This window comes from Haemaphysalis longicornis, unplaced genomic scaffold (assembly GCF_048455015.1).
Source record: "Haemaphysalis longicornis isolate Haplotype H1 unplaced genomic scaffold, Haemaphysalis longicornis Haplotype H1 scaffold_2, whole genome shotgun sequence".
Taxonomy (NCBI): domain Eukaryota; kingdom Metazoa; phylum Arthropoda; class Arachnida; order Ixodida; family Ixodidae; genus Haemaphysalis; species Haemaphysalis longicornis.
The window spans coordinates 114420493-114448123 of NW_027526295.1; the positions used below are offsets into that span (position 1 = coordinate 114420493).

Here is a 27631-nt window from a genome sequence, read left to right on the forward strand (position 1 = left end):
GAGGAGTGCAGATAGGGACAACAGGCATAAGCGGTGCAGTACGCTTGGCGTCATCCGGTGGCTGTTTATTACATAACTAATCTCGTTTGCGCTGTTGCAGTGTGGTTGCAGTCTTTCTTCTTGGTGTTGGCAATGTCTTCTAGGACGGGCACCGCTGGTTAAAGCGTAATTTAATTCAACGTACCAAGAACGCGGCTCAGCACCAAAGGAGAATCACCATGAAGTGGACTGCCTCTTTCGCCCTCGTCGCCTGCTTCACGATCGTGTCGGGTGAGTTGCGTTCCAAGCAGACTGCTGGGGGACGCCTGTCTCGATCGGATCCTACGACACCGCTTTACGACAGGTATTTCGGCAGCCGCCACACCCAACGTCTGTTTTTTGCGCTCATACGTAAAGAATCACCATCGGGATGGCGAACTGCAACCGTGCACGCGGTGCGTGCGTGTTGTACGCCGTTTGAAGGTTGTTGGTCGCCGTCGCCACGGTGTCCCCAACTGCTTGCTTGCGCTGATTAAGTTTGGATATGCGTCATGCTCTTGCGTCGTAACGACAGTGCTTGTTCGCTCAAGGAGGGCGCGCCTTATTTTCAGCTGTCATCCGCGTGCAGTCTGTGAGAGAGCATTACGGCACCGCTTGAAAGTATGACGTCAGGTCACATGACAGCTGCTGGTGACGTCACTGGGAGGCGCCAAGTTTGACCCCGTCCTGGAGTAGAGAGGCGGCAAAGCCAGCAAAGCGGAGATCTAGCCCCGGTGCGGTATCCGTAGAGTTGTTCGTTTTCGGGTAAAACCGGATTTTACCCGATTCTTGCACCCCGAACATGCTCCCGGTTTCTCCCCGAATGGACCTTTTCAAAGTAGCGATCTGCACAATCGTTTGCTGACGGCCCGCCGTTCTCAACCCGTATTTGCTGGAAGCAAGCCCCATAATCACAGCCTCCGAACGCACTAGTTGAGATACGTTCAGCGATCAGACACGTCTCGAATGAATACCGACATGTTGTACAAGCTGATGATAATGTATGTGCACCAGGATGAGTGCAAAAGCAATGACCAACTTTTCGTGAATAAAATGTTTCATTGCTTAGAAGTTACCAATGCTCTTTACTGTCATATTTATGGATTTATTTCCAGACAAATGCCAAATTTCAGGCAGCATTTCCTAGAAAACGTGCCCCGGATTACCAGCTTCAGATAAACACCAATTTTGACGCGTTAAGAAGTTCAGAAGCTCGTGAAACCTCGCAAAATAAACTGGGTGCTTTACTTCGTACATCTGTAGATTTAACCCGAAAAAAAACCCTAATTTCGGAATGGCTTTACAGAAAACCTGATTTCTCCCTGATCATCAGTTCGAAAACTAGCACCTGACTTTTACCCCTCGATTTTAAAAATACGTAAAACCCGAAAACGAACCCTAGGTATCCGATAGGCGATCAACGCCACTTAAGCTCCGGGCACCGTACTGGCCCAGGCTTTTCTCTCTATAAACTGCACGGAGTGTTGCCTTCTTTATGGTGGAGGATTTGTGTGCTCTTTCAGCACAAGGGGGCAATGCTGAGCTCGTTCCGCTTCCGAGCAGCAGCATGCGTGATCGTAAATTAATGTGGAGCAAATACTGCGCAAGTACCTGCATGAACTGAATGATGACAGCGAGCGTTGGTTTGGGTACGTGTGCTCTGAAGGGGAACTGTCAGAACTGGCAGGCATGCAAGCTTTTGACTTTGGCGTTTAAAAGCAGAGTACAAGACGGGACTAAGGAAGGAACGGACGACACAGGCACTACTCCTTCCTTAGTTCCTTCCTTGGTTTGTCTGTTCATCCTTGGTTTCATCTTCTGCGCTGTTTTTAAACGCTAAAATGTACCAATAAGCCCGTCAGTACACCCTTTTGACTTTGGGGGTGTCTTGCATGGCCTATATCATGAAGACGGGCCAGAAAAATAGTGGGCCAATAAAACAGGACAATTGTTCACTGAAGTGGCTGTGTGTGTGCGTTACGTGGTGCAGTGTATGTCTGCTATAACAATACAGTGCGTGTATATATATATATATATATATATATATATATATATATATATATATATATATATATATATATATATATATATATATATATATATATATATATATATATATATATATATATATATATAGACAGAATGAACAGTAGGCAGTCAAGAAAGCCAAGGAAAGCAAAAGGGAAGAAAATGTGGTAGGTCATTTTATTCTTCTTGAAGCAGATGTATGTATATTTGTTTTTTCAAAGAAACAAACAAAGTAGAGAAAAAATGCATGCCGGGTGGGATCCGCTACATTACCGGCGGGGTTGTTGTTCTCCCCTCCACTTTCTTTATATTTACCTTAAGGTAATTATTTCCTGTGCTTCGGGGTGGTAGCCAGTTTTCATTGATCTTTACGTCATGAGATCATTCACTGCAGGTGGTCCATTCAATCATTCACTGCAGGTGGTGATCATTCACTGCAGGCTGTCCACCTGCATAGCAACAAACGTGAACAACGAATCGTGAGCCTTGTAATATCGGAAAGCGGGATAACCTGGCGCAGCAGACGACTAACTATCTGAAACCAGATGACTGGTATTGACAACGATGAACAATGGGAATACTTTACTGTGATTCTTACGAGCTCTTATGTAACTGTTTGTGGCCATCATAAACCATTGAGAAAAGAGGTTTTCTGATTGTCTGCTACCTCATTTGGCTCCTTGCTACCGTGAATCGCCATCGCGCGTTTCGTTTTGCATACCCCAGGTGGCGCCATCATTCCAAAATCAGCTTGCACCTCGAAATTGGCTGCCATTTTCCGTAGGCGAAAATTGTTTTTATTTATTTTCAGAATGAATAGGTATGTGAGTATAGTCGTTATTCCTGGTGTCAAACAAAGTAGACAACAAAATGCGACCTTCGTGTGAAGTTTGAGCTCGAACAGAATAATGGTTCGCTCAGGAGAAAATTTTTTAGTGTTCCATTTATTGATGTCCCTGTGTGTGTGCGTGTGTGTGTGGTTGTGTGCATGGGGTGTAGCACGTTTGCCCATGTCGCATTTCCCCCGTCGCAGTTTTCCCGCCCCGCTCCCCCCGTGTCTCAAAATCCCACTGTCCATAATCCCTGTCTTTCTTCCCCCGTGTTGCGCCTCACCCGGCCGCGAAAGCCCTCTCTCTGAGCTGGAGAGGGGAGCGAGCAGGGGATCCCCGCCTGGCATTGTGCTAGCTCGGTCCGACTGGGGAGCAAAGACAGTCGTGCCTCCCTGCCTTCAAGTAAAGAAAAAAGAACTGCAGTAAAAAGAATGAAGTGTCTGTCCTTTGTGGCGAAATTTAAATGCTTCAGTCTGGCGGGGTCGTCAGTGTTAGGCTCGGTAAAGAGAAGGGATACTTAGGAAGGAAGTAAAGAATGATGTAGAAGGAAGTCAGGAAAGTTAACGCGGCTAGAGTCTAGTGAGTTACGTTTTTATAACAGCATGGAGGCGCGGCGACCGCTTTTATGATGGAGGCGAAAAGCAGAATCGCCCATGTGTACGAGATTTCCGCGCACGTTAAAGGTCCTCAGGTGGTCAAAATTAATCCGGAGCCCTTCACTACGGAGCGCCTCAGCATTTGCGTTGCGTCGCCGCGTTAAACACTACAGTCGAGCATGGAACCTACACGTTGATGACCCGTACTAAATTCGGGATCATTGCTAGGTCCTGAGGCACATGTGGCCGCATGGCAGGCCAGTTACTCTCCAACATGCCTAGAAAAAAACTATCCTGAGAGTCATAAGCAAGTGCATTTCTATGGATTAACTGAGGAGAACACGGAAGCAAGCAACACAGCAGTTCCGGAAGTAGAACGAACGCCCATCCATCGTGACAAAAATTTCCCCAAGACGCGCATGCCAGAAGTTGTGGAAAATCTCATTTGCAACAATTTGTAAACACTTTCTATATGTAGCCCGTCTTCGTGCTCACTTCAGTTAAAAAATTCGAAATGCTTATTGTGTACTTCGTTAATTTTTACCCTGTTCTTTCCCCCGTTAACTTACAAATAAGTTTGCAAATATGTTTTCAAAAAGGCCCGTTCTTCCTCCACGAGAATGTCCTAGACGTGTCCGTAAAAAAAAAAAAAAAAAACTGGAGGGAACAGTGTTCGCTAATTCTTTTTAGCATGACAGCTCAGCCTACGTAATACCAGAGCCCCCGTAATACTCTTCATAAGATTTGCTGCATTTTGGGGGGCTACCGTATGCTTGTTATGTTTTGGATATTGAGAGTGTGCATGTAATTTATGTAATTTTTATTGTATGTAATTGAAAAAATACATAAAGAAGGCGTTAGACCATCGTAAACACCAGTCAATTGTCTTATCTGATGTGCATGCCACAAAAAAAGGCGAATATAAATAAACAACCTGTCGTAAATGAAAGCAAAAAACGTGTGCTAAAAAATTCAATCAGTTGGCTGCATAACAAGTGTCCCCAAGACGAGATATTAAACAAAAATATATAAATATTGAATTTTTTAAAAATTACCTGGCAAAGATCAAACATGGCATCACTGAAAAAATAAAAGTACTGCTCCAGATTGTTGTCCACACCCACGTTAAGCGGAAATAAACATATAACGGCTGTCTCAAACAGGGAAGCACCGGATATATCGGTCGCCTGAAAGTTTGCGCACAGTACACCGAACTGTCCGTGCACCGAAACGCCCGCTCACCAAAGATTCCGCACCGAAACGTCCTTTACCGAAATGTCCTGCACCGAAATGTCCTAGACCTCTCTTCGTCAGCCATTCGAAGTCACCTGAAAAAGTCAGATTATTCGAGCTTAAATACCTTTACTCTCTTCGTAGTATTAAATAACTTCGGCATTTGTTGAATGTGTCCACGATCTATTTTAAAATGTAAGGACGTTATGCTCGGAAACAGTTCCTGGTCGAGGTACGGATTAACTTAAAACCCCTAGGTAGTCCGGGCAGTTCATCAAAAGCCGTTTTACAGAAAAAGTTCAAAAGTGTCGCGAACTGGGCCAGTTGGTACATATTCATAGTGGTGAAACAGCGCGCAAAAAACAAGGACAAAAGGAAGAGGACAACCACACGAGCGCTGACTAACAACTGAAATATTTATTACACCGTGAAAAAGTATACAAGAGCGTGCGTGATCATAACAATCTTGACGTATGTCTCACATGTGCACAGAACAGCCACTCATTCAACAACTGTCCAGATAGGCTAGTTCGCAATCCAGTAGCGATATGGACGGGCAACTAATAGAATCATCTGAATTATTTTTCACATAAAAGGCTTCAGGTATCTCCCTTGTTCTCCTATCTTTGTGAGTCATTAAAGCAGTAGTAGCATTAAACAAGGGATAGCATCCGCAACTCTTACAATGCGATGATAAATGTGACGTGGGCGTGCCCTTGAGGCAGTTTCGATGTTCGCGGTCGTGTACTGCATTCCTTTGAAGTGCAAAAGAAAGTACTACAACGGGCGAACGGGGCGATGCCTGAATGAGCGTTTGCGCGAACATCGAAACTTCCTCAAGGGCACGCCCACGTCACATTTGTCATCGCAGTGTAAGAGTTGCGGATGCTATACCTTGTTTGATGCTACTACTGCTTTAATGACTCACAAAGATAGGAGAACAAGGGAGATAGCTGAAGCCTTTTATGTGAAAAATGCCTTCCTTGATCACTAGCCTGTCTGATATATATCTACACATTTATTTTTACCCTTTTTGAATTACTATTTCCCTTCCTATATGTTGTCTTTTGTATGCCTTTTATTCGTGTACACAGTGCATCCCTCGAGGAGGCCCTTGCGGTGTTGTCGAGAACTTTAACTAACGAAATAAATAAATAAATAAATAAATAAATAAATAAATAAATAAATCAGACTTTAATAACCTAAGTGGGGGCGGGTGAAAGGGAAGGTAAATAAATAAATAAAAATTACGGCATTGCATCCTTAATGTTGCAATGGTGTGGTATGATCTGTTTGTTATTACTCCGCCTTTGTTTCGATACTATTGTTGGTAATATTTCGTCCCTTCTGCTTTTTATCTGCACGGCACTCTGACGCCTGTGTTTCCGGTTTTAGCGCGGCTTAAGATGAAGGAAAGGCAGGGACGCCTTATCAGTGAAAGCGATCCCCCCTTACCAGTATAGCAGGGGAGCACTCATTGTACATCCCCGCGCACGCACTGTAACATTCTGCACGCCGCGGCAGCCACTGCCCCTTTGTTCGTCTTGAGGGCAACAAAAGCCGACCCAACCTTCGTTTTCGAGGGAGAAAGTCGAGGGGACACGAGAGGGGGCAACTGCTAACATGTGCATATGAGAGGAAGGATTTTGAACACGAGGGGAAATAACCAGTTTATTTTGAGAGTGGGATTCTGCGACAGGCAAAACGCGTTCGTGTTGTTTCGTGGTCCACCCGTGTGCATGCATGCGCGCATGCATGTAGGCTTGTATATGTTGTTTGTTTCTATCCCACATGAAAATGGGCACAGTATTTCCAGCTGGAAACGGTTCTTTCCAGTGTTATATCCCGCTGGAATACGTGGTCCCAGCAGGAAATGGTAGTTCCCTGCTGGAAAGAACTTCCAGTCAAGCTGGGAATGTTGCATTCCAGCGGGGAATTCATTTCCAGCTGAAGAAGATTTCCAGCCTAGGCTGGAAATTTCCAACATTTCCAGGCAACATTTCCAGCCTAGGCTGGAAATGTTGCCTTCCCACTGGAACTTAGAGTTTCCAGCTGGAAAGAATTTCCAGCCAAGCAGCACACGTTGGCTTCCAGTTGAAAATGGCATTTTCCAGCTGGCGAGAATTTCCAGCCTAGCAGCACATGTACTCCAGCTGAGAAAAATTTCAGCTCCAACTGTACTTATCTTGGGAGGAAGTTGCCAGTGTGTCAGTTGGTAAAGGTAATTCCACTTTTGGTCTATGAAACGGCCAATTCATTTAATTATTTTTCTTTTGTGTGATTTCAGTGAAAGATATATACGATTTCGGAACATGTCATGTGAATCAGTTCCTGTTTCACACAAAGTCCTCAAAGCGTCGACCACATTATTTATTTATTAGCGGGGGGTTAAACAAGTTAGTGAGACTCGTTAGAACAAATTTCTTCTCTTTTATGCATACCTCAAAATCGCGACCGGTAAGGACCCCCGATACGAAAAAAAAAAAAACATTTTTACAGAAAAGACGTTGGCAACATTGCTCATCCGAAGTCTTTTTTAAAGCCAAGTCAAGACACGTCAAGCCAATCAAAGTTTGTGTAAGGAAAAATGGAAAAAATGTGTAGGAAAAAATGGTCCCGGAAAAAATGGTCCCGGAAATAATGGTCCCGGAAAAAATGGTCCCGGAAAAATTGGTCCCGGAAAAAATGGTCCCAAAGCCAAGGTAGGAAAAAATGGTCCCGGAAAAAATGGTCCGGGAAAAATTAGTCCCTGAAAATATGGTCCCAAAGCCAAGGTAGGAAGAGAGAGAGAGAGAGAGAGAGAGAGAGAGAGAAACATTTATTGTACTAATGAGCAGGATGTTCTTCGGGGGTGTATCATGATTACCCCGCGTGCAGAATCCCTGTCGCGAAAACCCCGCAACGTTAGCCCCGTGTCTCATTTGCCCCGCGTGCAGTATCCCCGCGTGCCATTTTCCCCGATGCCAGTTTCCCGGCCCATTCTCCCGGGGCGATATTATGGCGCGTCATTTTCTTTTCACTGACTATAATTTTTTTTAATTAGAGTAAAGTAAGGTTGGACGATCTTCTCAAGAAGAACATTGGGCCTGCCGCTTTCCCGAAGTAGCACTGGGGCGTTATTCCTTCTTCCCTTAGCTGCGTCAATTTAGATGAGGGTTCAAAGTACGATGGCGGTAAACGCTACCCCCCCCCCCTTCCTTTTCCGCTCGGGTCCGGGACATTTCGGTGCACGGACAGTTCGGTGTACGGACATTTGAGCGCATGCACGTTTCGGTACGCAAGCTTTCCCGGCAAACGAATTATCTGGTGCTTACTTGTTTTAAACAGTCATTCTATATTTCCGCGTAACTTGGGTTATTGAGCTCAATAATCTACTGCAGTGCTTGCACATTTACATTGATGCCATTTTTATTAGCGCCAGTTATTTGAATAAATTGAGCATTTCAATATTTCTGTTTGTATATTTTGTTCAGGAAACATTCATTACGCAGCCAACTAATTAAATCCTTTCGCAGACCCTTTTATTTACTACAGCACTCTATAATGTAGACTCGCTCTTTTTATGCTGCATGCACATCAGCTAAGGAAATTAGTCGATGTTTACGATGTATTTTGCAAGTCATTTTCTCTAAATAAAAGGCACACTCCCACTATCGCAAGACAGCACCTTTACAAACATTATTGCTCCCAAAATGCAGAAAATGTGAAGTGTTTCATTCCGGCAGCACTGTGGCGCTAAAATAAACTTGCAAATACTGTTGTCGGCAGCTTTTTTTACGGAGTCTAGTGGTCCCAAAGCCAAGGTAGGAAGAGAGAAAGAGAGAGAGACAAACATTTATTGTACTAATGAGCAGGATGTTCTTAGGGCCTACACCCAGTGAGAGTCATCCTTATTCCAAGATGCCTTGGAGCTGGCTGGCCGTCCGGGCACGCTCCACCAGTCGGCGCTGGTCCGAGAGATCGGAGCTGGTCGGCTGCTCCACCCACTGGGCATAGGCTCATAGGTAGGGTTGAGATTTGGGGTTAGAGTGGGGCCAGTTGTCCCTCTTATACCGCGTGGTATGCCAGCAGCAGGGCAGGAGTTACAGGTGGCAGAGTATTGGGTGGGGTACAAAGCGTTTAGTGGGGTGTTATTGCGATACGAACTGGTTTGTAGGCGCCGGAAAGTGGTTTCTTTGTCTCGTGTTAATTGTGAATGGTCCCAGAAAAATCGGTCCCGATGCCAACGCAGGAAAATGCAGTCTTGTTCGAGTAATGCCAGCTAATGGAATAATGACCGTATGTTTTACCAAAATTCAGGTTGTGTTCTTTTCATTGCCTCTCTCACATTTATTTTCTAATTTGCTATTACACTAGCTTAACCGACAGATATTTACATTGATGACATCTCAACCACATACGGCATGCACAAATCTCAGCACATCTGTATGTTTCAAATTCGCACGTTGTGAGGCAAAGAAAAATTATGCTATAAAAAGTTGATCGTGCACGACCCGGGAAGTTTAAGACGGAACGGCGCGCCAGGACATGGCGCAAGCCGGAGAGCGTGAGCGCGAGATCGCGTGCGCATGAAAGAAAAACAGCTGTACGGGAGATGGGTTGCAGGAGGGCTCTAATACAGGGTCACGCAGCGCGCGCCGGGAAAGTGAAAGACAGAGCCAAAGGAGGGTAGACCGGTGCCGCGCGACAGGTGAAGCGGAAGGTACCGAAAGGGAAAATAGGCTGCTCCTGGTGATGTTTAGTTAAAAGAACGAGCGTTGGAGGGGGCCGCCCAGGGGCTGGTCAAATGTGGACGGGCGCGGCCGTAAATTTCTACATAAAATTCAAGACATATCAACAAAAAATACGATGCTTTCGCCTTCACATTTTCCTTTTTTCTCACGCTCTTTGTTGCTATTTATTGCTTTTGAAAGTATTTTTTCTTTGTTCATGCTATGGCTTTCAAGATTGCATATCTTAAATTTATTTACATTACTACAACCATTCACGCCATACAACCTTTCACGCAACCTTCTTGGGCACAGTTTCTGGTACATACTTTTATATGAATTTTTGGCAGCCTTGGGAAAGTCAGGGGGAAAGGTCAAGAAACACGAGGCAGTTATCTCTGGAAAAAAAAAACAAGTACAATTTATTTACAGTATGAAGTTATTTACAGTTTGAAGTAATGTAGGAAATTACTTTATTATGCTCGGCACTTAAAAGCGAATGGTGTGGCTCACACCGCGCAGGAATTGTTCCATCGTTTTAGTTCCTTGTGTGTACCCGGCGCACAAAGCCTGCAGTCGGCGCTGCATCTGGACCTGAGATGACGCCGTGCGCTTCTTTGGTGGGGCTCCCACGGCCTCTTGTGCAATTTTCGCAGCTACTGATGACACCTCGCAGCGCAGAACTTCTATGGCCTTCCAGACACTTGGATGACTGTGCCCAACTAAACTACTAAATCGGCGGTTCCACGCCTCACAGTTGTTGTTTGTGCGGTGGCTGTCCTCCACTGTTGCTTCGTGAACGTTCCACTCATCACATGGAAATCTCGGAGGCAACCGCCGCAGGTGGAGTCCTCCGTCAGGTCTTGTCAGGCGCCGAAAGCTCCCGCTGACGTAAGTGGAATCGAAGTACTCGGTGAGGTCACCGGCAACGCTTGGCATCAAAGCACGAAGAAGTTGCATGCCATCTTCAACATCATCCACCGGCAAGAACGCAAGTGCATTCAACATGCCGACAAAGGTACGGAACGAATCATCTTCCCTGTAGGAACTCACCAAGCCAAGCTCTTGAACCTTGCGCCACGTGCTTTGGCAGAGGTGAAAAAAGCATGCCTTCGTCTGCGTGTCCTCACCAAGTACTGTCTTTACGGCGTTCATTGCACCTTTTTCAAAATCTGTTATGACCACATCAGGTGCAGGGTGCAATCCCAGGGATGCACACTCCGAAATAATGGCAGTGAGGAGCTCCTCGTAAGCCTCTTGAGTCTTTCGTGTCATAAACGCGTACGCCACTGACACGGTTCCTTCCCCCAGAGGAACGAGGATTACGTACAGCTGCAGAAATCCTTTGGGGGCCTGATCAAAGTTCCCATCCATGAACCAGATGGCACTTTCGCTCAGCAGCCTAAGGCAAGGCACGGTTGCAAAAATTATCAATCTCGAGTCGCTGTCAGGTCCGTTGTCGTGGATGAGGAACTTTTCTGGAGCAATGCCCCCCGTCAAGGTCCATGGACCTACTATCTGAAGGTCGCGGAGGGAGCTTGGCGTTGGCGGGTGGGAAATGCACCGCTGCTGCCGAATCGCTCTCTTCATGCTGTCCTCACTCTTGAGCATCACCTTCTCCTCCGCAGTCAACTGCTGCGTTGCCTGGGACACGACTTTTGCAGGGTTTTCGCTGGAAATGAGAGCAGTTGTCTTCATACGTAAACGTGCTTTCGCAACGTTAATGGAAGAAGTACTAGGTGGGTGATCATGATCTGAGCTCATTGTGACGTCTTCTGTGCCTTCAACGGTGATCACTGACCCTTTGCAGCCTTTAGCACGCCTCACACACCGCCACCGGAACCCAGCTGCTACTTCCTTGTGCCGGGTATACATAAACCCTTCGAAGCATAGCTTGCGTTGGCCCTTGTTCGAAGTGATGACCTCCATCCTGAAACATAGAGCAGAACCAAATTTATAATAATTTGTTAGGCGAGTTTTTGTGTCTAGCGGGTAATTGAAAAGTGGCACCGTGTCTGCTTTCTACACCGAAAATGTATTCTATAGACGGTCATCATCTGCCGTCCCTGCCGCGTGACACCCTCTCATCTCTCTTGCTCCGATTCCTCATGCTCTTCCCTCTTTTTTCGTGGATGCCGCCAAATGGTCAGGGTAGGAATCGCGCAAAAACTGCGGGATTAGAAAAATTTGGCGAAGACAAGACTCTGGATTACGTGACCATGAACGCTAGGGTAGTGTACATGTAAATATGTACAAGTTGCATAGTTTTGATTTCGTCGGATCATAACTACAAAATTGTCTATTCTTTCTATTTCTATATTTTTTCTATTTCTCTTATTCTTTGTTATTTCAAATTCTTTTCGACCAATTCTCTTCATTTCGCTAGTATGTTACTCCCGCCAATTCCGCATTTTTGCGCGAAAGCAGGGCGTGACATGGCCCTGGCTTTAAGGGGTACTACGAAAAGAATGCTATACATATTTATAAAACATGCTTTAATGCCATCATTTAACGTAAGAACAATTCCTAATGAAGAAAGAAAAAACACAACGACAAAAAAGGTAGGTCAAAATGTATAGGGGTCGTTTTGCATGTGCGATTAGTTTAGTGAAGTGGCCAGTTACATAATGTAAATGACGTGATAATGAAAGCAAGAATACTACTATTTCGATAAAACGGACGCAGGTGGTTCGATAAGACGATATTCTTTAAAGGTATCCAGGAACCGGGCCGTGAAGACGGGTGCCCGTGAAGACAAAATGCAACTTAGCTTAAATTTAACATAGCTACCCTTTGGTAACTCATTCAGCTCCACTCCAATCCCGAAAGTAGTTTTCTATGCAAAAAAAAAAAAAAAAAAAGAAACGCGAGGAATATAGACAAGCTTTCAAACTTCACGCTACGCTTCAGCAGTGCCGGGAAAAGAGAACACTAAAAACAAGGTATCAGTTTTCATGTTACGTTACCAAAATGGGGTGACATAAACAGTTGGCTATATCTGAAAAAACAAAAATAAACTACGATTCAACAAACATAATAAAATATTTATATAATATGAATCATATATCTTCCCAAAAAATAATCCCGAAAAATAATGAAAAATAAAGAATAAAATCTTCCCGAAAAATTTCTGAACTGAAGGACTGAAAGATGAATGAAATGATCGTGAAAATAGGCCAACCCTGTAACACCGTGCATTTGTACAGAAATACATAAACGGCGGAGTCAACGCATTTAATTGATCTAGTAGTCTAAGTGAACGTCGTTTTTAAGACGAAAGAAAAGGGATCTTTAAAGCAGTAAAATTACCCGGAGTATCTAGCTGCTTTTTAGGCAGTTTTGGCATAGCCAAATCTGATTAAAAACATAATGAAAACAAGCGGCGTAAGAATGCTGTGGATTAGTAGACACTTCTCTGAATTTATACGTTTTTTTTTTTTCAGTTGCATTAAGATTGGTGTCATTTTTATCGGGACAAGGCAGTCTGATTCAAACTTGTGTTTTGCCTGCCTTTTTCTTTTTAATGTGACATTAACTTGTCATAGCTACACATGGCTTTGAGGCGCACCGCAGTGCACGGCTGCAACATAATTTAGGCGACGTCGTGCGTTTTGAAATATGCGACAAATGTCGTGCGCAGTCTCGCTTCACTTTCCGTGTTGAACAAAAATACAACCCCTTAATTAAGTAGGAATCCCAACTATGACCTCGAGTCAATGAGTGTCTAGACAAAGCAGCCAATCCGAAATTAGATACTTAGAGAAGGAGCCAAGTATAGGTCATTTGTGATCGGCATCAGACAAAATTATGAATTCTCCTATAGTCCAGTAATGATTTTTCTAGGGTGTTATGGACGTTGTCGTCCTGACTAATCATTAACGGATGAAGTGAAAAAGGCCCTGAAGCCAACTATTCGTCTTTAAAATAATTGCGTAATCATATATTTTATCAACTTTCATATAAGTCTAAATACAGTTCAGAAAGCTTTGCGTAAAATCGGCATAAACGGAAAGAAATGGTAACGCAATTACTTACAGTTTGGTGGCTGCTGATCCGAAGTAGAGCCTCGTTTCGCTGGTCAAAAAGGGCAAAGGAAAACGCGCCGCAGCCGGCGCCTTCAAATAACCGCCACTAAGAATAATAGCACCAATTAAAGCAGATATTCACAAATAAAACGATTGTACGTAGTTGAGAGACTTCAAAGGCACGCGCGCAGAGCTTCAAAATAAAGGTTGCGAATGGTCAGGGATTCGCGACGACTGCTTTATTTATATTGTTCGTTCGGGGATTTTGCAAACCTCTACGGCCGTTGGAGGGCAGGGGGGTGCACGTTGCAACGCCCGTGCACACGCAGTTTCGCCCCTGCTTTTAAATTACCCACTTTCGAAAGGACCGCACACGCTGCACCCTTTCCTCTTCTCCCGCAAAAGTCAGCTTCTTACAAGTTAGGGACAGGGGACCCCGCCCCTTCGTGGCGAATGGCCCTGCGATAGAAAAACAAGGTGAAGAAAGGGGTTTTTGGCTTGGGGGACTTGTTTTGGCGCCGCGCAAAAAAAAAAAAAAAGCAATAAACAAGCTATACATTTTCTGGCTATTGTCGCGCAACAGTTTTTTTTTTTTTTTGCAAGGCCACGGGGGAACGCGAGGGGACGGCCTGAGGGGGAACGCACCCGCTCGCGCCGTAGCAGAGTACGCGCAGTCAGTACAAGCTGACGCACGGGCACATTTGAAAATAGGGTGCCGCTGGTGTCGTTTCCCTTTCTCGTCCCTGTGTCTGTTGACTTGTCAGATCGGACCGATGTCTCAATAGATTTCGCTATGTGTCCATCATCATTTCAGTAACGGCAACCCCAGGCAACTTACAGCCCAAAGGCTCCCGAGTGCTTTTGCGCTTAAATTTCACTCAAGGGTTTATCACCCAAGAGAGCACGGCCTTCCGTCTGGACTGAAGCAAGGTCTTTGTGCATTGTCCATCTCCCCGCGGAGTCGGGGGCGGCGTCGGCGAAGGAAAGGGTAGGCCCTTCCTCGGGGGACACTAATTGGCGCGCTATTGGGAGGCGCCGACACACTTTGGAGCACGAACACATTTCTTCCCCCCTTAGAACAGCGCCTGGTAGCGGTCAGGGGGGTGTCGCTGCCGTGTGGATTTGCGTAGGTCGACGGCCTGGGGGTGGGACGAACACGGGAGCTCGCCGTCTGCACATGTGGTTTTCGGCGTTGCAGCGGCGCTTTCCATAGTGAGATGCCAGGCCCTGTTGACAAGTGGTGACACACAACTTCCTTCAGAAGGCGCTGGTTTGCTTGAAGACGGCCTCAGCTGGCGGAGCTGGTTGAGGTGCCGCCGAGTTATCGTGCCGGAAATCTCGACGAGCCACGACCGCAGGCCAATCCGTTTTTTCACGGTCGCTGGGACCCATTCCGGCTTGTGTTGAAACTGGCGGGCGAGCACGCGTTCTCCCTTTTGTATCCACCGGCTACGCGGTGGGTCGCGGGCATCCTGTGCCGCCTTTGAAGATGGCTCTGGTCCTACGGCCGTGAGAGGAGTTCTCATTTCCCGCGAAAACATTAGCCTCGCAGGGGCCTGCACTGTTGTGTGCTGCTTGAAAAGGAAGCGGGCAAAGCGTCGCTGTAATAACCCTGTCTCGTCCTTGCAAAATGCCCTCTTCAATTCGGCCACTTAGCGTTCGGCTTGGCCGTTTGTTGCTGGGTGGTACGGGGCGGATGTCACAGCTGTGACGCCGTTTTGTTTGTAGAACCGCCTGATCTCTGCCGACACAAATGCCGTGCCGTTGTCCGATACTATTTTTTGAGGTAGTCCGAACGTCGCAAACAACGCACGCAGGGCGTCGATGACTGCCGTGCTGCGTCGGCTCAATCACATCCTGCTGCTCGAGCTTGCGAAGGTCTTTGTCGTACGCCGACTGCATGGCAAAGGGTACTGGCCTGGCTTTGAGAAATTTGGGGCTGTCGTCCTGATGGAGCTCTAGGTTGATGAGAGGTCCGTTGTGACCGGGAATATCCTTAGCAAAGACCGTTTCGTACTTCTTTTGAGGTCGCTCCACCAAATCCTGTTGCTCGGGAATATTGTCCTCGGTAGCCTGGTTGAAACCTCCGATCGTTATCCCAAGAGCATCGAACCAATTTCGGTCCAAGTGGCTAGATCCGGCCCCTCGCACGATAAGTAGTGGTAGCTGGCAGGTTGTGCCGTTGAAGCAAACGTCTACGTTGGCACTCCCAGTAGTGGCAAGGCCTGCCCCGACCACGTTCTCAGGTGCGTGTCGTCGTCGAGCAAGATGGGTGCATGCTGCCGCCAGGTCTGGTGGTACGTCTGTTCGCTAATGAGCATACATGCTGTTCCGGAATGTTAACAGAATGCCTGGGACGGACCGTGCACCGAAATGTCCGCACAGAGACGTCCTGCACCGGAACGTCTGTGCACCGAAAAGTACGTGCACCGAAATATCCGCGCACCGAAATATTCGCACCTAGATGTCCAGATCCAATTATAACGATTACACGTAGAATTTTCGCAAAACCAGCATTATTCTGGATGTGCAGGCCGTGATACACTTTGCCATTTCCCGTCATTTTTTTATAGTTTTCTTATTTTACAGTTTTCAAAATTTCGTTCGACCAATTATATCCATTTACGCTGCTATAACAATTACATGTGAAACTTTCGCGAAATCTGCATTATTGTGGAAATGCTGCGCGGTATACCATTGGCCATTTTCCGTAATTTTGTAAAAAAATTCATTCTTGTTGTATCCACACCAAGTAAAAAGCAATCGGTTATTCGAAATTGTCTCCCGATTACTCAGACTAAAATTTTTAATCGATGCTCAGCACTGCCATCCATCCATCCATCCATCCATTCATCCATCCATCGTCCATCCATCAAACCGTCCGTCCGTCCGTCCATCCATACTATCTACCCAGTTTCTTTTGCTAGATATTAGCTTCCAGAGGCGTTCTCGTCTGGCCTATATATGAATAATAAAGTATCCCATCTCTTCCTGAATCCTTTAGCTCAAATGCAAAGGGACAAAATCAAACTGCAACAAAGTTCAGATCGGACTAACTTGAAGGGAAACACTGCGACCAGAGCACGGGACCATTTTTTCCTAGATTGCCTCTGGGACCATTTTTTCCGGGACCATTTTTTCCGGGACCATTTTTTCCGGGACCAATTTTTCCGGGACCATTTTTTCCGGGACCATTTTTTCCGTTTCCGGTAAAATGGCGGTCGAGTTAGCTAGCTGTAAGCATCACGCGCGCTAAGAAACGAGTCAACAAGATTAATTACATCATTAGAAAGTGTGCTAGGCGTCTTTTTACTTGGCGGAGTGCGCACATTGTGTAGCCCAGTAATGTGGATGGAGGTCTGCAGGGCTCCTAGTTACCGGGAAGGCGTGCAGGCCTTACTTGTCACAGCCGTGGTGGACAATGAAGAGGTCGATTTGTGCTCCGCACCGTCTTTGTTCTAAGACGATTGAAGTGCAGTCATCGCAACGGTTTCATTGTGCGTTTATCTCGCATCGAGTTTTGACGTTTACTGCTCCCGTTACCGCGAAGGTAGGACTTGTTTATTACCTGTCTTTTTATTGCTTGTAAGAACAGATCAGGGCCTGTATACAAAATGAAGCACTAAAACTGCGCGCGCGCGCACGCACACACACACACACGTAGACAAGCAACTGTGCTTTTGTTTGTGTCCACCTACAGCTCTATCTTTTGTAAGTTGCCATTCACCAACTAGCCCAACACCACATTTGCCTGTTTTAAGTTGCCTATATAATGCATAATAAAATCTTTCCCTGTACTTTCCACTCGTGTTGGCTTTCTTGCTGCCTGCGTGACCGTTGTTGTGTAGAAATTCTTTCGCAGTAATTTAGGTAAGACTGTTTGTTCTGCCTATTTTTTTAAATGCGGATGTACTTGCATGTTCATTATCTTCACTCGGAAGCACTTTGCCTTAGTACAATGTTCTTTTTTGCACTGTACTGTGCGTCCCATCTGGGTACGTAACCCGAGCCCTGAAAAATACTAGCAGAAAATTCAGCAGGAAATAGTATACTTCCAGCTGGAAATGCAGCCTGGAAGTCCAAGATTTCCAGCTGGATTATGGAACCGGAAATCTCTTCCAGCTGGGAAACATTCCAGCTAGGAATGCGAAATTTCCAGCCGGAGTTTCCAGCTGGATTATGGAACCGGAAATTTCTTCCAGCTGGAAAGCAAATTTCTAGCTGGGATATTTCCCAGCTGGAAGAGATTTCCAGTTCCATAATCCAGCTGGAAATGGAAATCTTTTTCACCTGGGATATCATTGTCCTCGTCTGTTCAGTGCCTTAATTCTTTGCACAGTTTTTTTTTTTTTGCTTGCTATGCATACATTCGTTAACCCATTGGCTGCTGCACCCCATCTTCGGCCCCACATTTCTCATTCCACACAGTTTCTGCGCAACCATTTCTGTGGCTACTGCCTCATCCGTGTTTCTTGAGCCTGCTGTTTGTCGAATGACCGTTCACCACCGTTTCCCTTTGTGTTCCTTCCGAACTGCAATCTAAAATCTTCTTTCTCGTGGTATGCAGCACAAGACCCCACAGAGCCGCCGAAGACAACAGCGGCTTCTTCAGTAGAGACTACAACGGCACGCCCTGCCAGCAGCAGCGTCAGCACGCCCCTCAGTTCGAGCACGTCCAGCTCTACAACGGCGCCCCCGGCATCGTCGTCCACCACCACACCCAAGCCCAGCCCGACGACGCCGGCTCCTCCGGCCCCTCCGGCCCCGAAGGAGCCCTCGGTGAACAGCTACAATGTGACCGAGCCGGGCACCAACCACACCTGCGTCCTCATGACGGCCGCCCTCCAGCTCAAGTACATCTACCCCACCACCGACAACAAGGTGAGTGGGAGTTAAGTGGGCACTCGGCCACACTGCTGGTGTGGCCAGGGGCTTAGTAGGCTTCCTCGTCCTACGCATGGGCTAGGGCAGCTCTATAAAGCTATAACCAGTTACATACTAATACATACTATATTCGGGGACAACTTAAGGTTGGATTGGATTGAACAAATGCTTATTTGCCCAGATTTGTCGCTTTGCCGTTGGTCAGGAGTCCTTGGTCCCTGGCGGCGGTCGTGGCCGTCTGGACGAGCCGGGTCTGGATACCCGGGTCGGAGCTGAGTAGTAGCGCGGTCTCCCACTGCTCCTTCGAACTTATGCTGAGTGCAGGCTGCCCTGCCTTACTGCTTTGTGGGTCATTTCTCCGGAGAGGGCAAGACCATACCATGTGATGTAGGTCAGCCCTGTCACCGCACGCTTTGCATTTATCTGAATAGAGCCCTGGATAACATCGGCTGTAAGCCACTGGATTGGGAAACAATCTGTCTGCAGCCGTCGCCACGCTACTGGCTGCCATTTGCTCAGTGTCTCGTCTGGGGCTCGGTATTTGGCCCTTTCCAGTCTATAATGGTCAACTATGTCTCTGTAGAACACCAGCCTGTCCCATCCTGACCGTCGTATCGAGTGCGCGCCCGTGTCAGGAGTTTCGACATCGGCTCAGTCAATGAAACCTCAAGCCGCGTCATGACTTAAGAACGACATCAAAAAATGCCCCTGTACCTCATCACCGTAGCTGGGTGTGCATAACTGCATGTGCGTAACTGTATAAGTTGTGCACTCGCGAGAGCATAACTGTGAGTGCATAGCTGCAAAAGTGCATGACTGCGAGTATTTTGAAAGTGACGCGAGTCATTTCCGTCATTTCTCGCACTTAATCTGCTTATAAATTACTGAAGTGATGACAAAAAAACTATAGATTCGAAAAAAATAAGACGATGTTTCACATTAAGCACAATCTGGTTTCAAAATGCGCACAAGTTGACATCTGGGTCCGTCACTTTGGCGGAGTGATACACTAAATGAGCTACAAGAGCGCACTGAAAGAGGCTTTGCCGATACGTGGGTGTTCGCATTTTCAGGTAAATCAACGTCCTCGTAATCACCTCCTTCAGTAACTTGCTAAAGCAATGAGTATTAGTCATTGCATCAAAACAGTGCGTTTTCGTTAGCGGAACGTTTCTCCCTCGTTTTTCCTTTCTCCTCGTCCCGCGTCAGCGCTCCGCTCGGATACTGCTCATGATGCTTCGCTTCTTGGTGGTGTCTGCAACAACGTCCGGTTGCACGCGTCTGCTACTGCGCCAATACCGCATTGCGAGCGTCGCTTTGGGACGGGGCCATCTGACTGCTGGCGTTGCGTTTGCGCCGTTCTTTTTCATTTGCCATTCTGCTTATAAATCGTGCACACCGCTCACGGCTGGAAAAGCTGACAGAAGGAATGGGGTGAAATTTTTACGTTTGCACTCCACGCCGAAAGATTGCGCGAAAACCTGGAACGACTGTGTCAGAGTCACCTGGTGGATGCGCCATCAACATGTATTTGTATGTATAATGGGAGTCGGAAATATGTGAGTGAATGACTAAAGAATCGCCTCAGAATTTGTTAGGGTAAGCATGTACATGCATTCCGAACCGGTGTTGGTTTATATATTGCTTAATTGGTCCCTCATTCGTGCCAATGTTCAGCTTGGTCAGGTTGTGGTGACGTCGTGCAAGCACCACACAAGCAGCAGTACTATTTCATTCCGTTATTCCGATTGCTTCTATGACATTTATAACTGTAACAAAAACGCAGTCAAAGGGTTGCACGATACGGCACAGAGAAATTCTTTAGCGTGCGTCGTGAATTTGATCCTCCCCCCACTTTCCCGGAAACTTCTACACAACTCTGTGTTTATGAATTAGACAAGCACACCGTAACCAATATTACGAGCAGTTTTGGAAGAGTGGTGCGGGTTTTGGGGCCGTGCATGCCCCTTTGTTCTACCCTGCATGTGATTGCACGATACAATTAATCTATATCCTTTGATCTATATCTCCTAGCCAATACCCCCTCACCTGTCACTTCTGCCCCTCTCGTAATACAAACTACCACATCGTGTGGGCCTGTCAAAACACCCCATTGCTCATACTCAATCCCAACCCCTCCCCCGAGCAGTGGTTGGGTGTGCTGACCAGCTCCCGTCACGCTGACCAGATCTTTCTGATAACCCGTGCCAGGGCTGTAGCCAAGGCCTGTGGGTATCTGGACTGAGGCGAACCCACCCACTGAGTGATGGCTCAACAACCACCGTTTGCTCTATTAAACGTTCATTCTCTCTCTCTCTCTCTCTGGCTTTCCCCCCGATAGCCTGATAGTACTCAGTGCTGCCAGTCGCAATATGTGGTGGGTTTGGTTGCCGGCCGTGGCCCTAAATTTGTCCCCCCCCCCACCACCCAGACCAAAGTTGGCGTGCTACCCTTGGACAACGAGACCGCGGTCGACCACGCCCTCAGCAGCTGTGGTATGGGCCATGGCGAGAACCAGACCCAAACGCTGGCCCTGCGCTTCAGCCGCAACTACACCCTGACTCTGGTCTTCTTCAAGAACGCCACCGTCTACCTGGGTGACGTCAGCGCTCGCTTCAGCCTGGACCCCGTTCACTTCCCCAATGCCTCCCTCCAGTGTACATTGACCTTTCCCCAATCTGTTAGAAACTGTCTCCTTAGCTGAGGTACTATCGTGATAAATTGAAATAAGCAGTGGGAGTGCGCGTTGCAGAGCTGCCAGCTCAAAGACCAGGAGGCCCTGATCTCTCGGGCGAGGATGGCAGCCGCGGCACGCGGCCTACTGGAATAGGATGGCCGCCCACAGCTCCTAACTCTTTTTCTCCCCTACCCCGTCCCTGTTGTTTCAATAAACGTTTTCTCTCTCTCTCTCATGAACAACGGAGCACGTGGCTTTCAGTACATGCCACGCATCCTGGCGACGGGCCGCGTATGTGCAGTGCGAACAAGTTACGAGAGTTCGTGACCAACCGTGATATGGAATGACCATTGTATTTCCATCATCCGTTGGTCGCTCAGCACAAAATAAAAATAAAGGAATTTAGCTGAGTGCGCCGTTTTCACTCATCGCAACAACAAAGTTACGTAGAGCTTGCGTGAGCGGGCACTGAACGCGGTGGGAAGACAAACCAAAACGCTCACACGCCGAACGACGGTGTTTCCTTATCAGTGTTGGACGCAAACTGTCATAACATGTTTGCACTGCCCATACGCGGCCCATCGCCAGAATGCGCGACATGTACTGAAAGCCACGCGCTCCGTTGTTCGTATTTCACTTTATCACGATAATACACGGGCCCAGGAGGGAGGGGCCCAATTTCCTTTAGTCGTACTGCAAGCTGTAGACCTTTGTACAATCCCTGTGGGTCTTTGTGCAATGAGAAATGATGCTGCAGTCGCTGGAATTTTGTTCAAAACCATTGGTTTCAGATTGCGCACTTTGTTCATTGGCAGTTGAATTTACATCTCCTGAAAACTGCAGCGATGAGGGCAAAATACAAGTTCGGTTTCATGGAGGAGGCTTCTGGTGGGCAACCAACAAATGTTCTCGAAGGAAAGATTCTTGTATAAGCTAGGAACTGACATTTTGATGCAGGCAGTTGAGCTTTGTAAACATTGCTATTTCCTGTGCACCAGCCTTCTTTTGGCAAGTTTTTTTTTATTAGACAATACTGCGGGCCAATAATTTGGCCCAAGCAGGAGTGGGTACCACATAGAATGCACGACCCAGTTCACATAAAGAAGGTCACACATTGAGAAGAATGAATAAATGTTTTGTCCCAAAAATTTAATAAGCGAAATGCTTTTCTAACTCAATGACGGAATTGGAACAAAGGAATAATTGTGCAGGAAACGAATTCCAACCTTCAGTTGTTTGAGGGGAAGAAACTGTACCTAAATATCTATTTGTTTTTGCGAAGATTGTCGGCACTAACTCCACACACTGGTAATCGTGGAAGATGGCACCTAAAGGGGCCTAAAATTCCCTCTGCCGGTACATGGATGTGCATGTAACCACATAAAGCAATGTATTAGTTGTTGTGAATGGGCCAAGGACCACCAAGCAGAGACGAACGCTGGTTACCACGCCGAAGACTATATTTAGCACGATGGAGGACAAGTACAGGACAGGACCATAGCAGACGATGAGACATTATAGACAAGATGGGTTTGGCTCACGCAGAAAACACAGGCAACAGTTTGAAGGTACACAATTAGTCTGGCAGTTCGTTAGGCCCGAGAGCAATGCCCAATAAGCAAGTCAGCTCACGTTCCATCGCGACGGGTTTCTAGCGGCTCCAACAGCAGGAACGGCAGCGCCCAACTGCCAGACCAGAAAGCCAGCAGTCAGCGCACCAGCGTGGCACGATGATGGCGCCCAGACGCAGTCTCAAGCCTTGGTGGAAGGTAGCGACAGTCCTGGTGAAGGTGGCCTGTAGACCAGGCGTCTCATGGGGTAGTTTGTAACTGCACCTTGTTCTACCACTTGGCTTCCAGTCATCGTCGTTCCAGCTTCCGCGGTCACTCACGCGCGCTCTCTTCCTTGTCATCATCTCTGTTGTTCTCGCTGGCTCAAATGTGCAGTTAAATCACTCGAGTGGCCATTCATCACATTAGTAATCACCTCCTTCAAGAATTTTGTCAAAGCGATGAGTGTTAATTAGCTGAGAAATTCTAAATCAAAAACCACGGATTAATGCTGCGGCGTGTTTTCTCATCTATTCACCATTCTCCTCGCTGTGTGTGGCACGCGAGAGTTCCCTCCCATGATGCTTTGCTCCTCACAGGTGTTGTCTCCAACCTCTTCCAGTTTTTACTCCGCTGACTGCCATCAAAAGCACTGCTGCTTTTTTTTTTTTTTTTTTTTTTTGACACGCTTTTTTGGCTTTCTTCTCTCGGAAACTGACCAAACGATGATAGTGAGTGCTCATAGTACGGAGCATTTGACTTAGTCCATATCATTCGGTTGGAAATGTGCTTTGGCTGCTTTTGCTTGCGTAACTGGCCTAGCAGAGTTAAGCTACAGCCATTTTTTTTATCATTTTCGTTGTGCTAATGGATCCCGCACTCCGCTCATGGCTGGAAAAGCTAATGAAAGACCTGGGGTGGGGTCCCTACAAACTCTCACCACGTCAAAAGGTTGAAAGAAAGGATGGTGACCCGGAATTACCAGCATCACTGGGACAATGTGGTGATGAGTTGCTTGATATAGGAGTTACGAAACTACCCTTAGGCCCCATTCATCAAAAATCGACCCTACGATTGATCCACTGTTTTGGATTTTTCGTACAGTGGTGTCATTAGGATTGCCACCTTTCTCTGAAAAAAAAATGTTTAATTTGTGCTGAAAAAAAGACGCCATGTTTTTGACATGCAGTGCCATTTATTGTAGCACTTTGTTAGAGAGAAATCAACATAGCGTTTGTACTGAAAGCGATTGAGAGCTTGATTATTGCTGTGTATGTGCTTCACTGCAAAGTAATCGCAATTGCTGACCGCGGCAGCAGCATTTCGTTGTTTGTTCCTCCGTTAGGTCCCCCTCCCCCTCAGGCAGCATGCTTGCCCACGTATTTTCTCTGCTCGCGTGTCTTTGCGCAGCTTGTCAACACACATTTGTCGACTTAATTGTTGAATTGACCCTTATAAAACACCAAAACGGACATAATCACGTTACGAGGGCCAAAAAACCGGCCAATGGCGGCCGGTTTCAAGTATGGACCGGCAACCGGCCCGCTGTTTAAAAAACCGGTCGGGCCGGTCCAAAACCGGGCAGGTGGCAACCTTAGGTGTCATCTCTTGGTGACAAAATAAACTATACAACGTTCATCTTGAAGGTGAAAGCGCTCACACAACGGGGACAAGAGTAGAAAAACAGACGACACAGCGTTAACTCGCAACTATTTGTTTATTCACAGCCTGACTGTTGGTGATTTCCCCTCTTTCACCGCCCCTGCCTTCCTTTGCTCTGCTCCTAAACAGATGCGAACGTGACCGTGCGCAACAACACCCTCATGATGTACAGTGTGCCTGAAGGGAGGTCGTACCACTGCACCGCGGACCAGGCTGTGTACATCGGAGCTGGACTCTCCCTCGACGTCATCAGTGTCCAGATGCAGGCCTTCATCAACGCCACCACCCAGCAACCTGGACAGTTTGGAGCCGGTGAGTCTTCACCCCCTTCACCCTCTGTTGCCATCATTCTTGCTTGTACGCTTGGCGGCATATTGGTGGTGGCGCCGCTGCAGGTGCGTTCGAGGCAGGGAGTAAGAACAAGACGGGAGGGGAAACTTTGCTTCCTAGGCTGGCCAGATAGCGTCACAAGCGCTTGGTACAAGTTGAGCTAGCAGCATCTGTAGCGGGAGATGCATTTCACTGCACATCCCTGAATTGAATTGCGGCCGCTGTGCTTTCGTCCGCCAGGTGCCGCTGCTCTCTTTTTCATCGTTGCAGTTTTGAAGCCTTGTAGTCAGTGTTAGTTTCTGTTGTGACATGATTAGGTCGTTCGCCCACACCCGCTGCAATGGGCAACTCCGCCTCATATTCTTGCTCCGTGGTTCAAGGTTCTACAGGCTGTGGTCGTCTCACTGTCCCGCTTGCAACGATTAATAGAAATGGTGCTGTCCGTTATTGGATGCTGCGTAACTGCTGCAGTCGCAGCTGAACCTATCTTAGCACCGTTCTTGGGCAAAGGGGTGGTTACATTGGGAACCTTGCCTTTCACTACATTGCAAATTATAGCCTACAAAAAGGAAATGGTATCGAATCAATGTGTTTGTGTCGGGGTTAACCTAGATTAAACGTTTGGGAACCCATTCAATGCGGAAATAAGGGATGCTGCAGAGGTGCTTACTGTCACCATGTTTGAAGGCTTTGGCCCTCTACTACTGCAGTTTGACAGAACCTCTGCTCTTGCAGGGTTAGGATGAACTGTACAGCTATGATTGCATGACAACTGAGCAATAAAAGGTGGTGTCATCACCATCAACAGCCTTTCTACACCCACTGTAGGGCAGAGGCCTCTCCCATTAATCTGCAATTACCCCAGTCCTGTGCTAACTGCGACCAATTTATTTCTGCAAACTTCTTGATCTCTTCTCACCACCTATCTCTCTGCCGCCCCTTGCCATGCTTGCCTTCTCTAGGGATCCACTCTGTTACCCTTAATGACCAACGGTTATCTTGCCTGCGCATTACATACCCTGCCCACGTCCATTTCTTCTTCTTAATTTCTACTAGTATGTCCTTAACACGCATCTGTTCGCTGACCCACTCTGCTCTCTCCTTGTTCCCTAATGTTACACCTATCATCTTCCGTTCCATTCCTCGCCGAGTCGTCCTCAATTTAAGTTGGACCCTCTTGGTGAGCCTGCAAGTTTCTGCCCCGTAGGTGAGTACCGGTAAGATTCAGTGGTCGGTGTTGCGGGGGCGCAGATGTAAAAGGTGGTGTACTTGCTGCCAGCAGTTGTTAAGTTCTTTGTGCCATGGTGTAGCATCTCAGGCAGTGTGCCCGGTCGTGGAAGGGCTCTAGTGGAACTTTTCAGCAGCCATGTTTGTAGCATAAAATCTCGGTAGGTGTGAGCTTTGAATCAGTGGCAAACGAACTTGGCCGAAGTTTACTTGTCCTTCGTCATTTCCTTCTGCAGGTTGAGCGGCAGTCTGTAGTGTTGTGCTGTTCTTCAGATAATTGTTCTGCCTCCTCTGAGCCCCCTGTGTTTCCTGCGCAGCGGTCGAGTGTGTGGCTGGCGGCAGCAGCAACACCGTGCGCGTTGCTGTGGGTGCTACCCTGGTTGCCGTCGTCATCATCGCGTTCATCGTCTGCATCCTCTACGGCTGCCTCACCAAGAGGAGTGACTACGAGTACGAGGCCTTGTAGTAGACTTTGTAGCTGGGACGTCTTAGCGCCGTTCAATTTATGCACACAAGACCTGGGGGGGGAGCTCCCTCGTACGCTTCTCTCCTCCTCCTGCCCTCCCTCCTCCCCTCACTTCTGCGCACTCCCTGTGCTTCCCTAACACCTCTCTCCTCCCCTTCCCTCGCACTTACTGCTTCCCAATTCCACTATTCGCCCCCCTCCACCGCAAATCGCCTAAACGTCCGGCCATAGTGCACTGTTTTACGAGAAGACGCGGCCCTTAATAATCGCCTGCCCCTTTTCTGCAGTGATGTCCATCTTTGTAGAGACCCCACTCCTTATTTTTTACGTCCCTTCGTGTTCCCCTAAAGCAGCCTAATTTTCTTAGTTACCTTAATTGGTGCAGTATCTGCCTCCTCCCTTTAAGGATAGGCTTGTAAGGTTCCTGCTGAGGCATGCTAAAGTACTCAAGTGTCTTTTTTGTTAAATGACAGGAGGCTTGGTGAATGCAGACTTTAGGCCCCTGCCCCTCCCGCATCCCCTTATTCTCTTGCTATTTTTACGCCTCCCTCATCAAACTCTATCCGACCCCTTCAATGCTCGTGGTGGGTAAGCCTGGCCCACACGTTGATGAGTGCGGGTGTGTCGTGTGCTGCGGAGGTTTTTTCGAGCTGTAGTAACGCGGTACCGAGATGTGTTGCTTAGCTGAGAATTTGCACAGCGCAGTGTCGCAGTTGCGGCAACAACAAATCCCTCCTACTGTAAATATCACTCAGTCAGTTGATTGCACCCTCTAGGGTTGTTTTAGTTTGAAATTTGCGTGCACGCTACGTGCACTTTTAATAGCAAAGAATACCATTCCTTCCCCCAACCTAGTCCTTCGGCTTCGTTAAGAAGCCGTGTGAGATGCGTGGAATAAGAGTGGTTTTTTTATCCGAGTGACTGCTGCGGAGATGAGACTGAGAGGATGATGGTTTTTTTTTTTTCCGGGGGTTTCAAGAAACTTACGGGGCTGAGTTGGGGGCCACGGGGCATCGATTCCTAATAGTGTTTTTCTCGTCCGTGTTGAGTGTTTGTTTTTTCACCGAATCACTAGGTTTTTAACCGCACAGCAACAAAATTTTGATTCATACTCTTTCTGCGTGGTTAGGTGCGCTGTTTGTGCAACTGTGATTATAGGTTTGTTACGCGATACGAAGGTGTGGTCCCGTCTCTGGTTACATTGTTTTTTGAGTGTTTGAATGTTTTTACTGAGAGTTAGTAAAGGTTTACTTTGTATACTTGGCGTGGTCCTGATTTGCTTCTTTGTGCCTGCATGCAAGGACTGTGGGGAGTTCCTTTGGAAGACCCAGCCCTACTTTTTAGTCAACAATCTGAGCCTGTATTTCATAATACTTATCCTCGAAAGGGAGAAAGG

General features: G+C 47.2%; 1 protein-coding gene across 1 annotated transcript; it reads left to right on the forward strand.

Moving 5' to 3' along the window:
* LOC144169122 (lysosome-associated membrane glycoprotein 1-like) lies at positions 1 to 27494 on the forward strand. The gene is made up of 5 exons (XM_077698150.1): positions 1 to 270; positions 18007 to 18320; positions 20755 to 20980; positions 24342 to 24524; positions 26087 to 27494. Exons 1-5 carry the CDS (start codon positions 219 to 221, stop codon positions 26233 to 26235), a joined length of 924 nt encoding a protein of 307 aa, XP_077554276.1. The 5' UTR covers positions 1 to 218; the 3' UTR covers positions 26236 to 27494.
* Positions 27495 to 27631: the final 137 nt, after the last annotated feature.

What these genes read in the sequence shown, in the direction of transcription:
- LOC144169122 (XM_077698150.1), top strand. Translation starts at nt 219, where the DNA reads ATGAAGTGGACTGCCTCTTTCGCCCTCGTCGCCTGCTTCACGATCGTG. An exon ending in CTGCTTCACGATCGTGTCGG is followed by an intron (nt 271 to 18,006) that starts GTGAGTTGCGTT and finishes CGTGGTATGCAG; the next exon opens with CACAAGACCCCACAGAGCCG. An exon ending in ACCCCACCACCGACAACAAG is followed by an intron (nt 18,321 to 20,754) that starts GTGAGTGGGAGT and finishes CCCACCACCCAG; the next exon opens with ACCAAAGTTGGCGTGCTACC.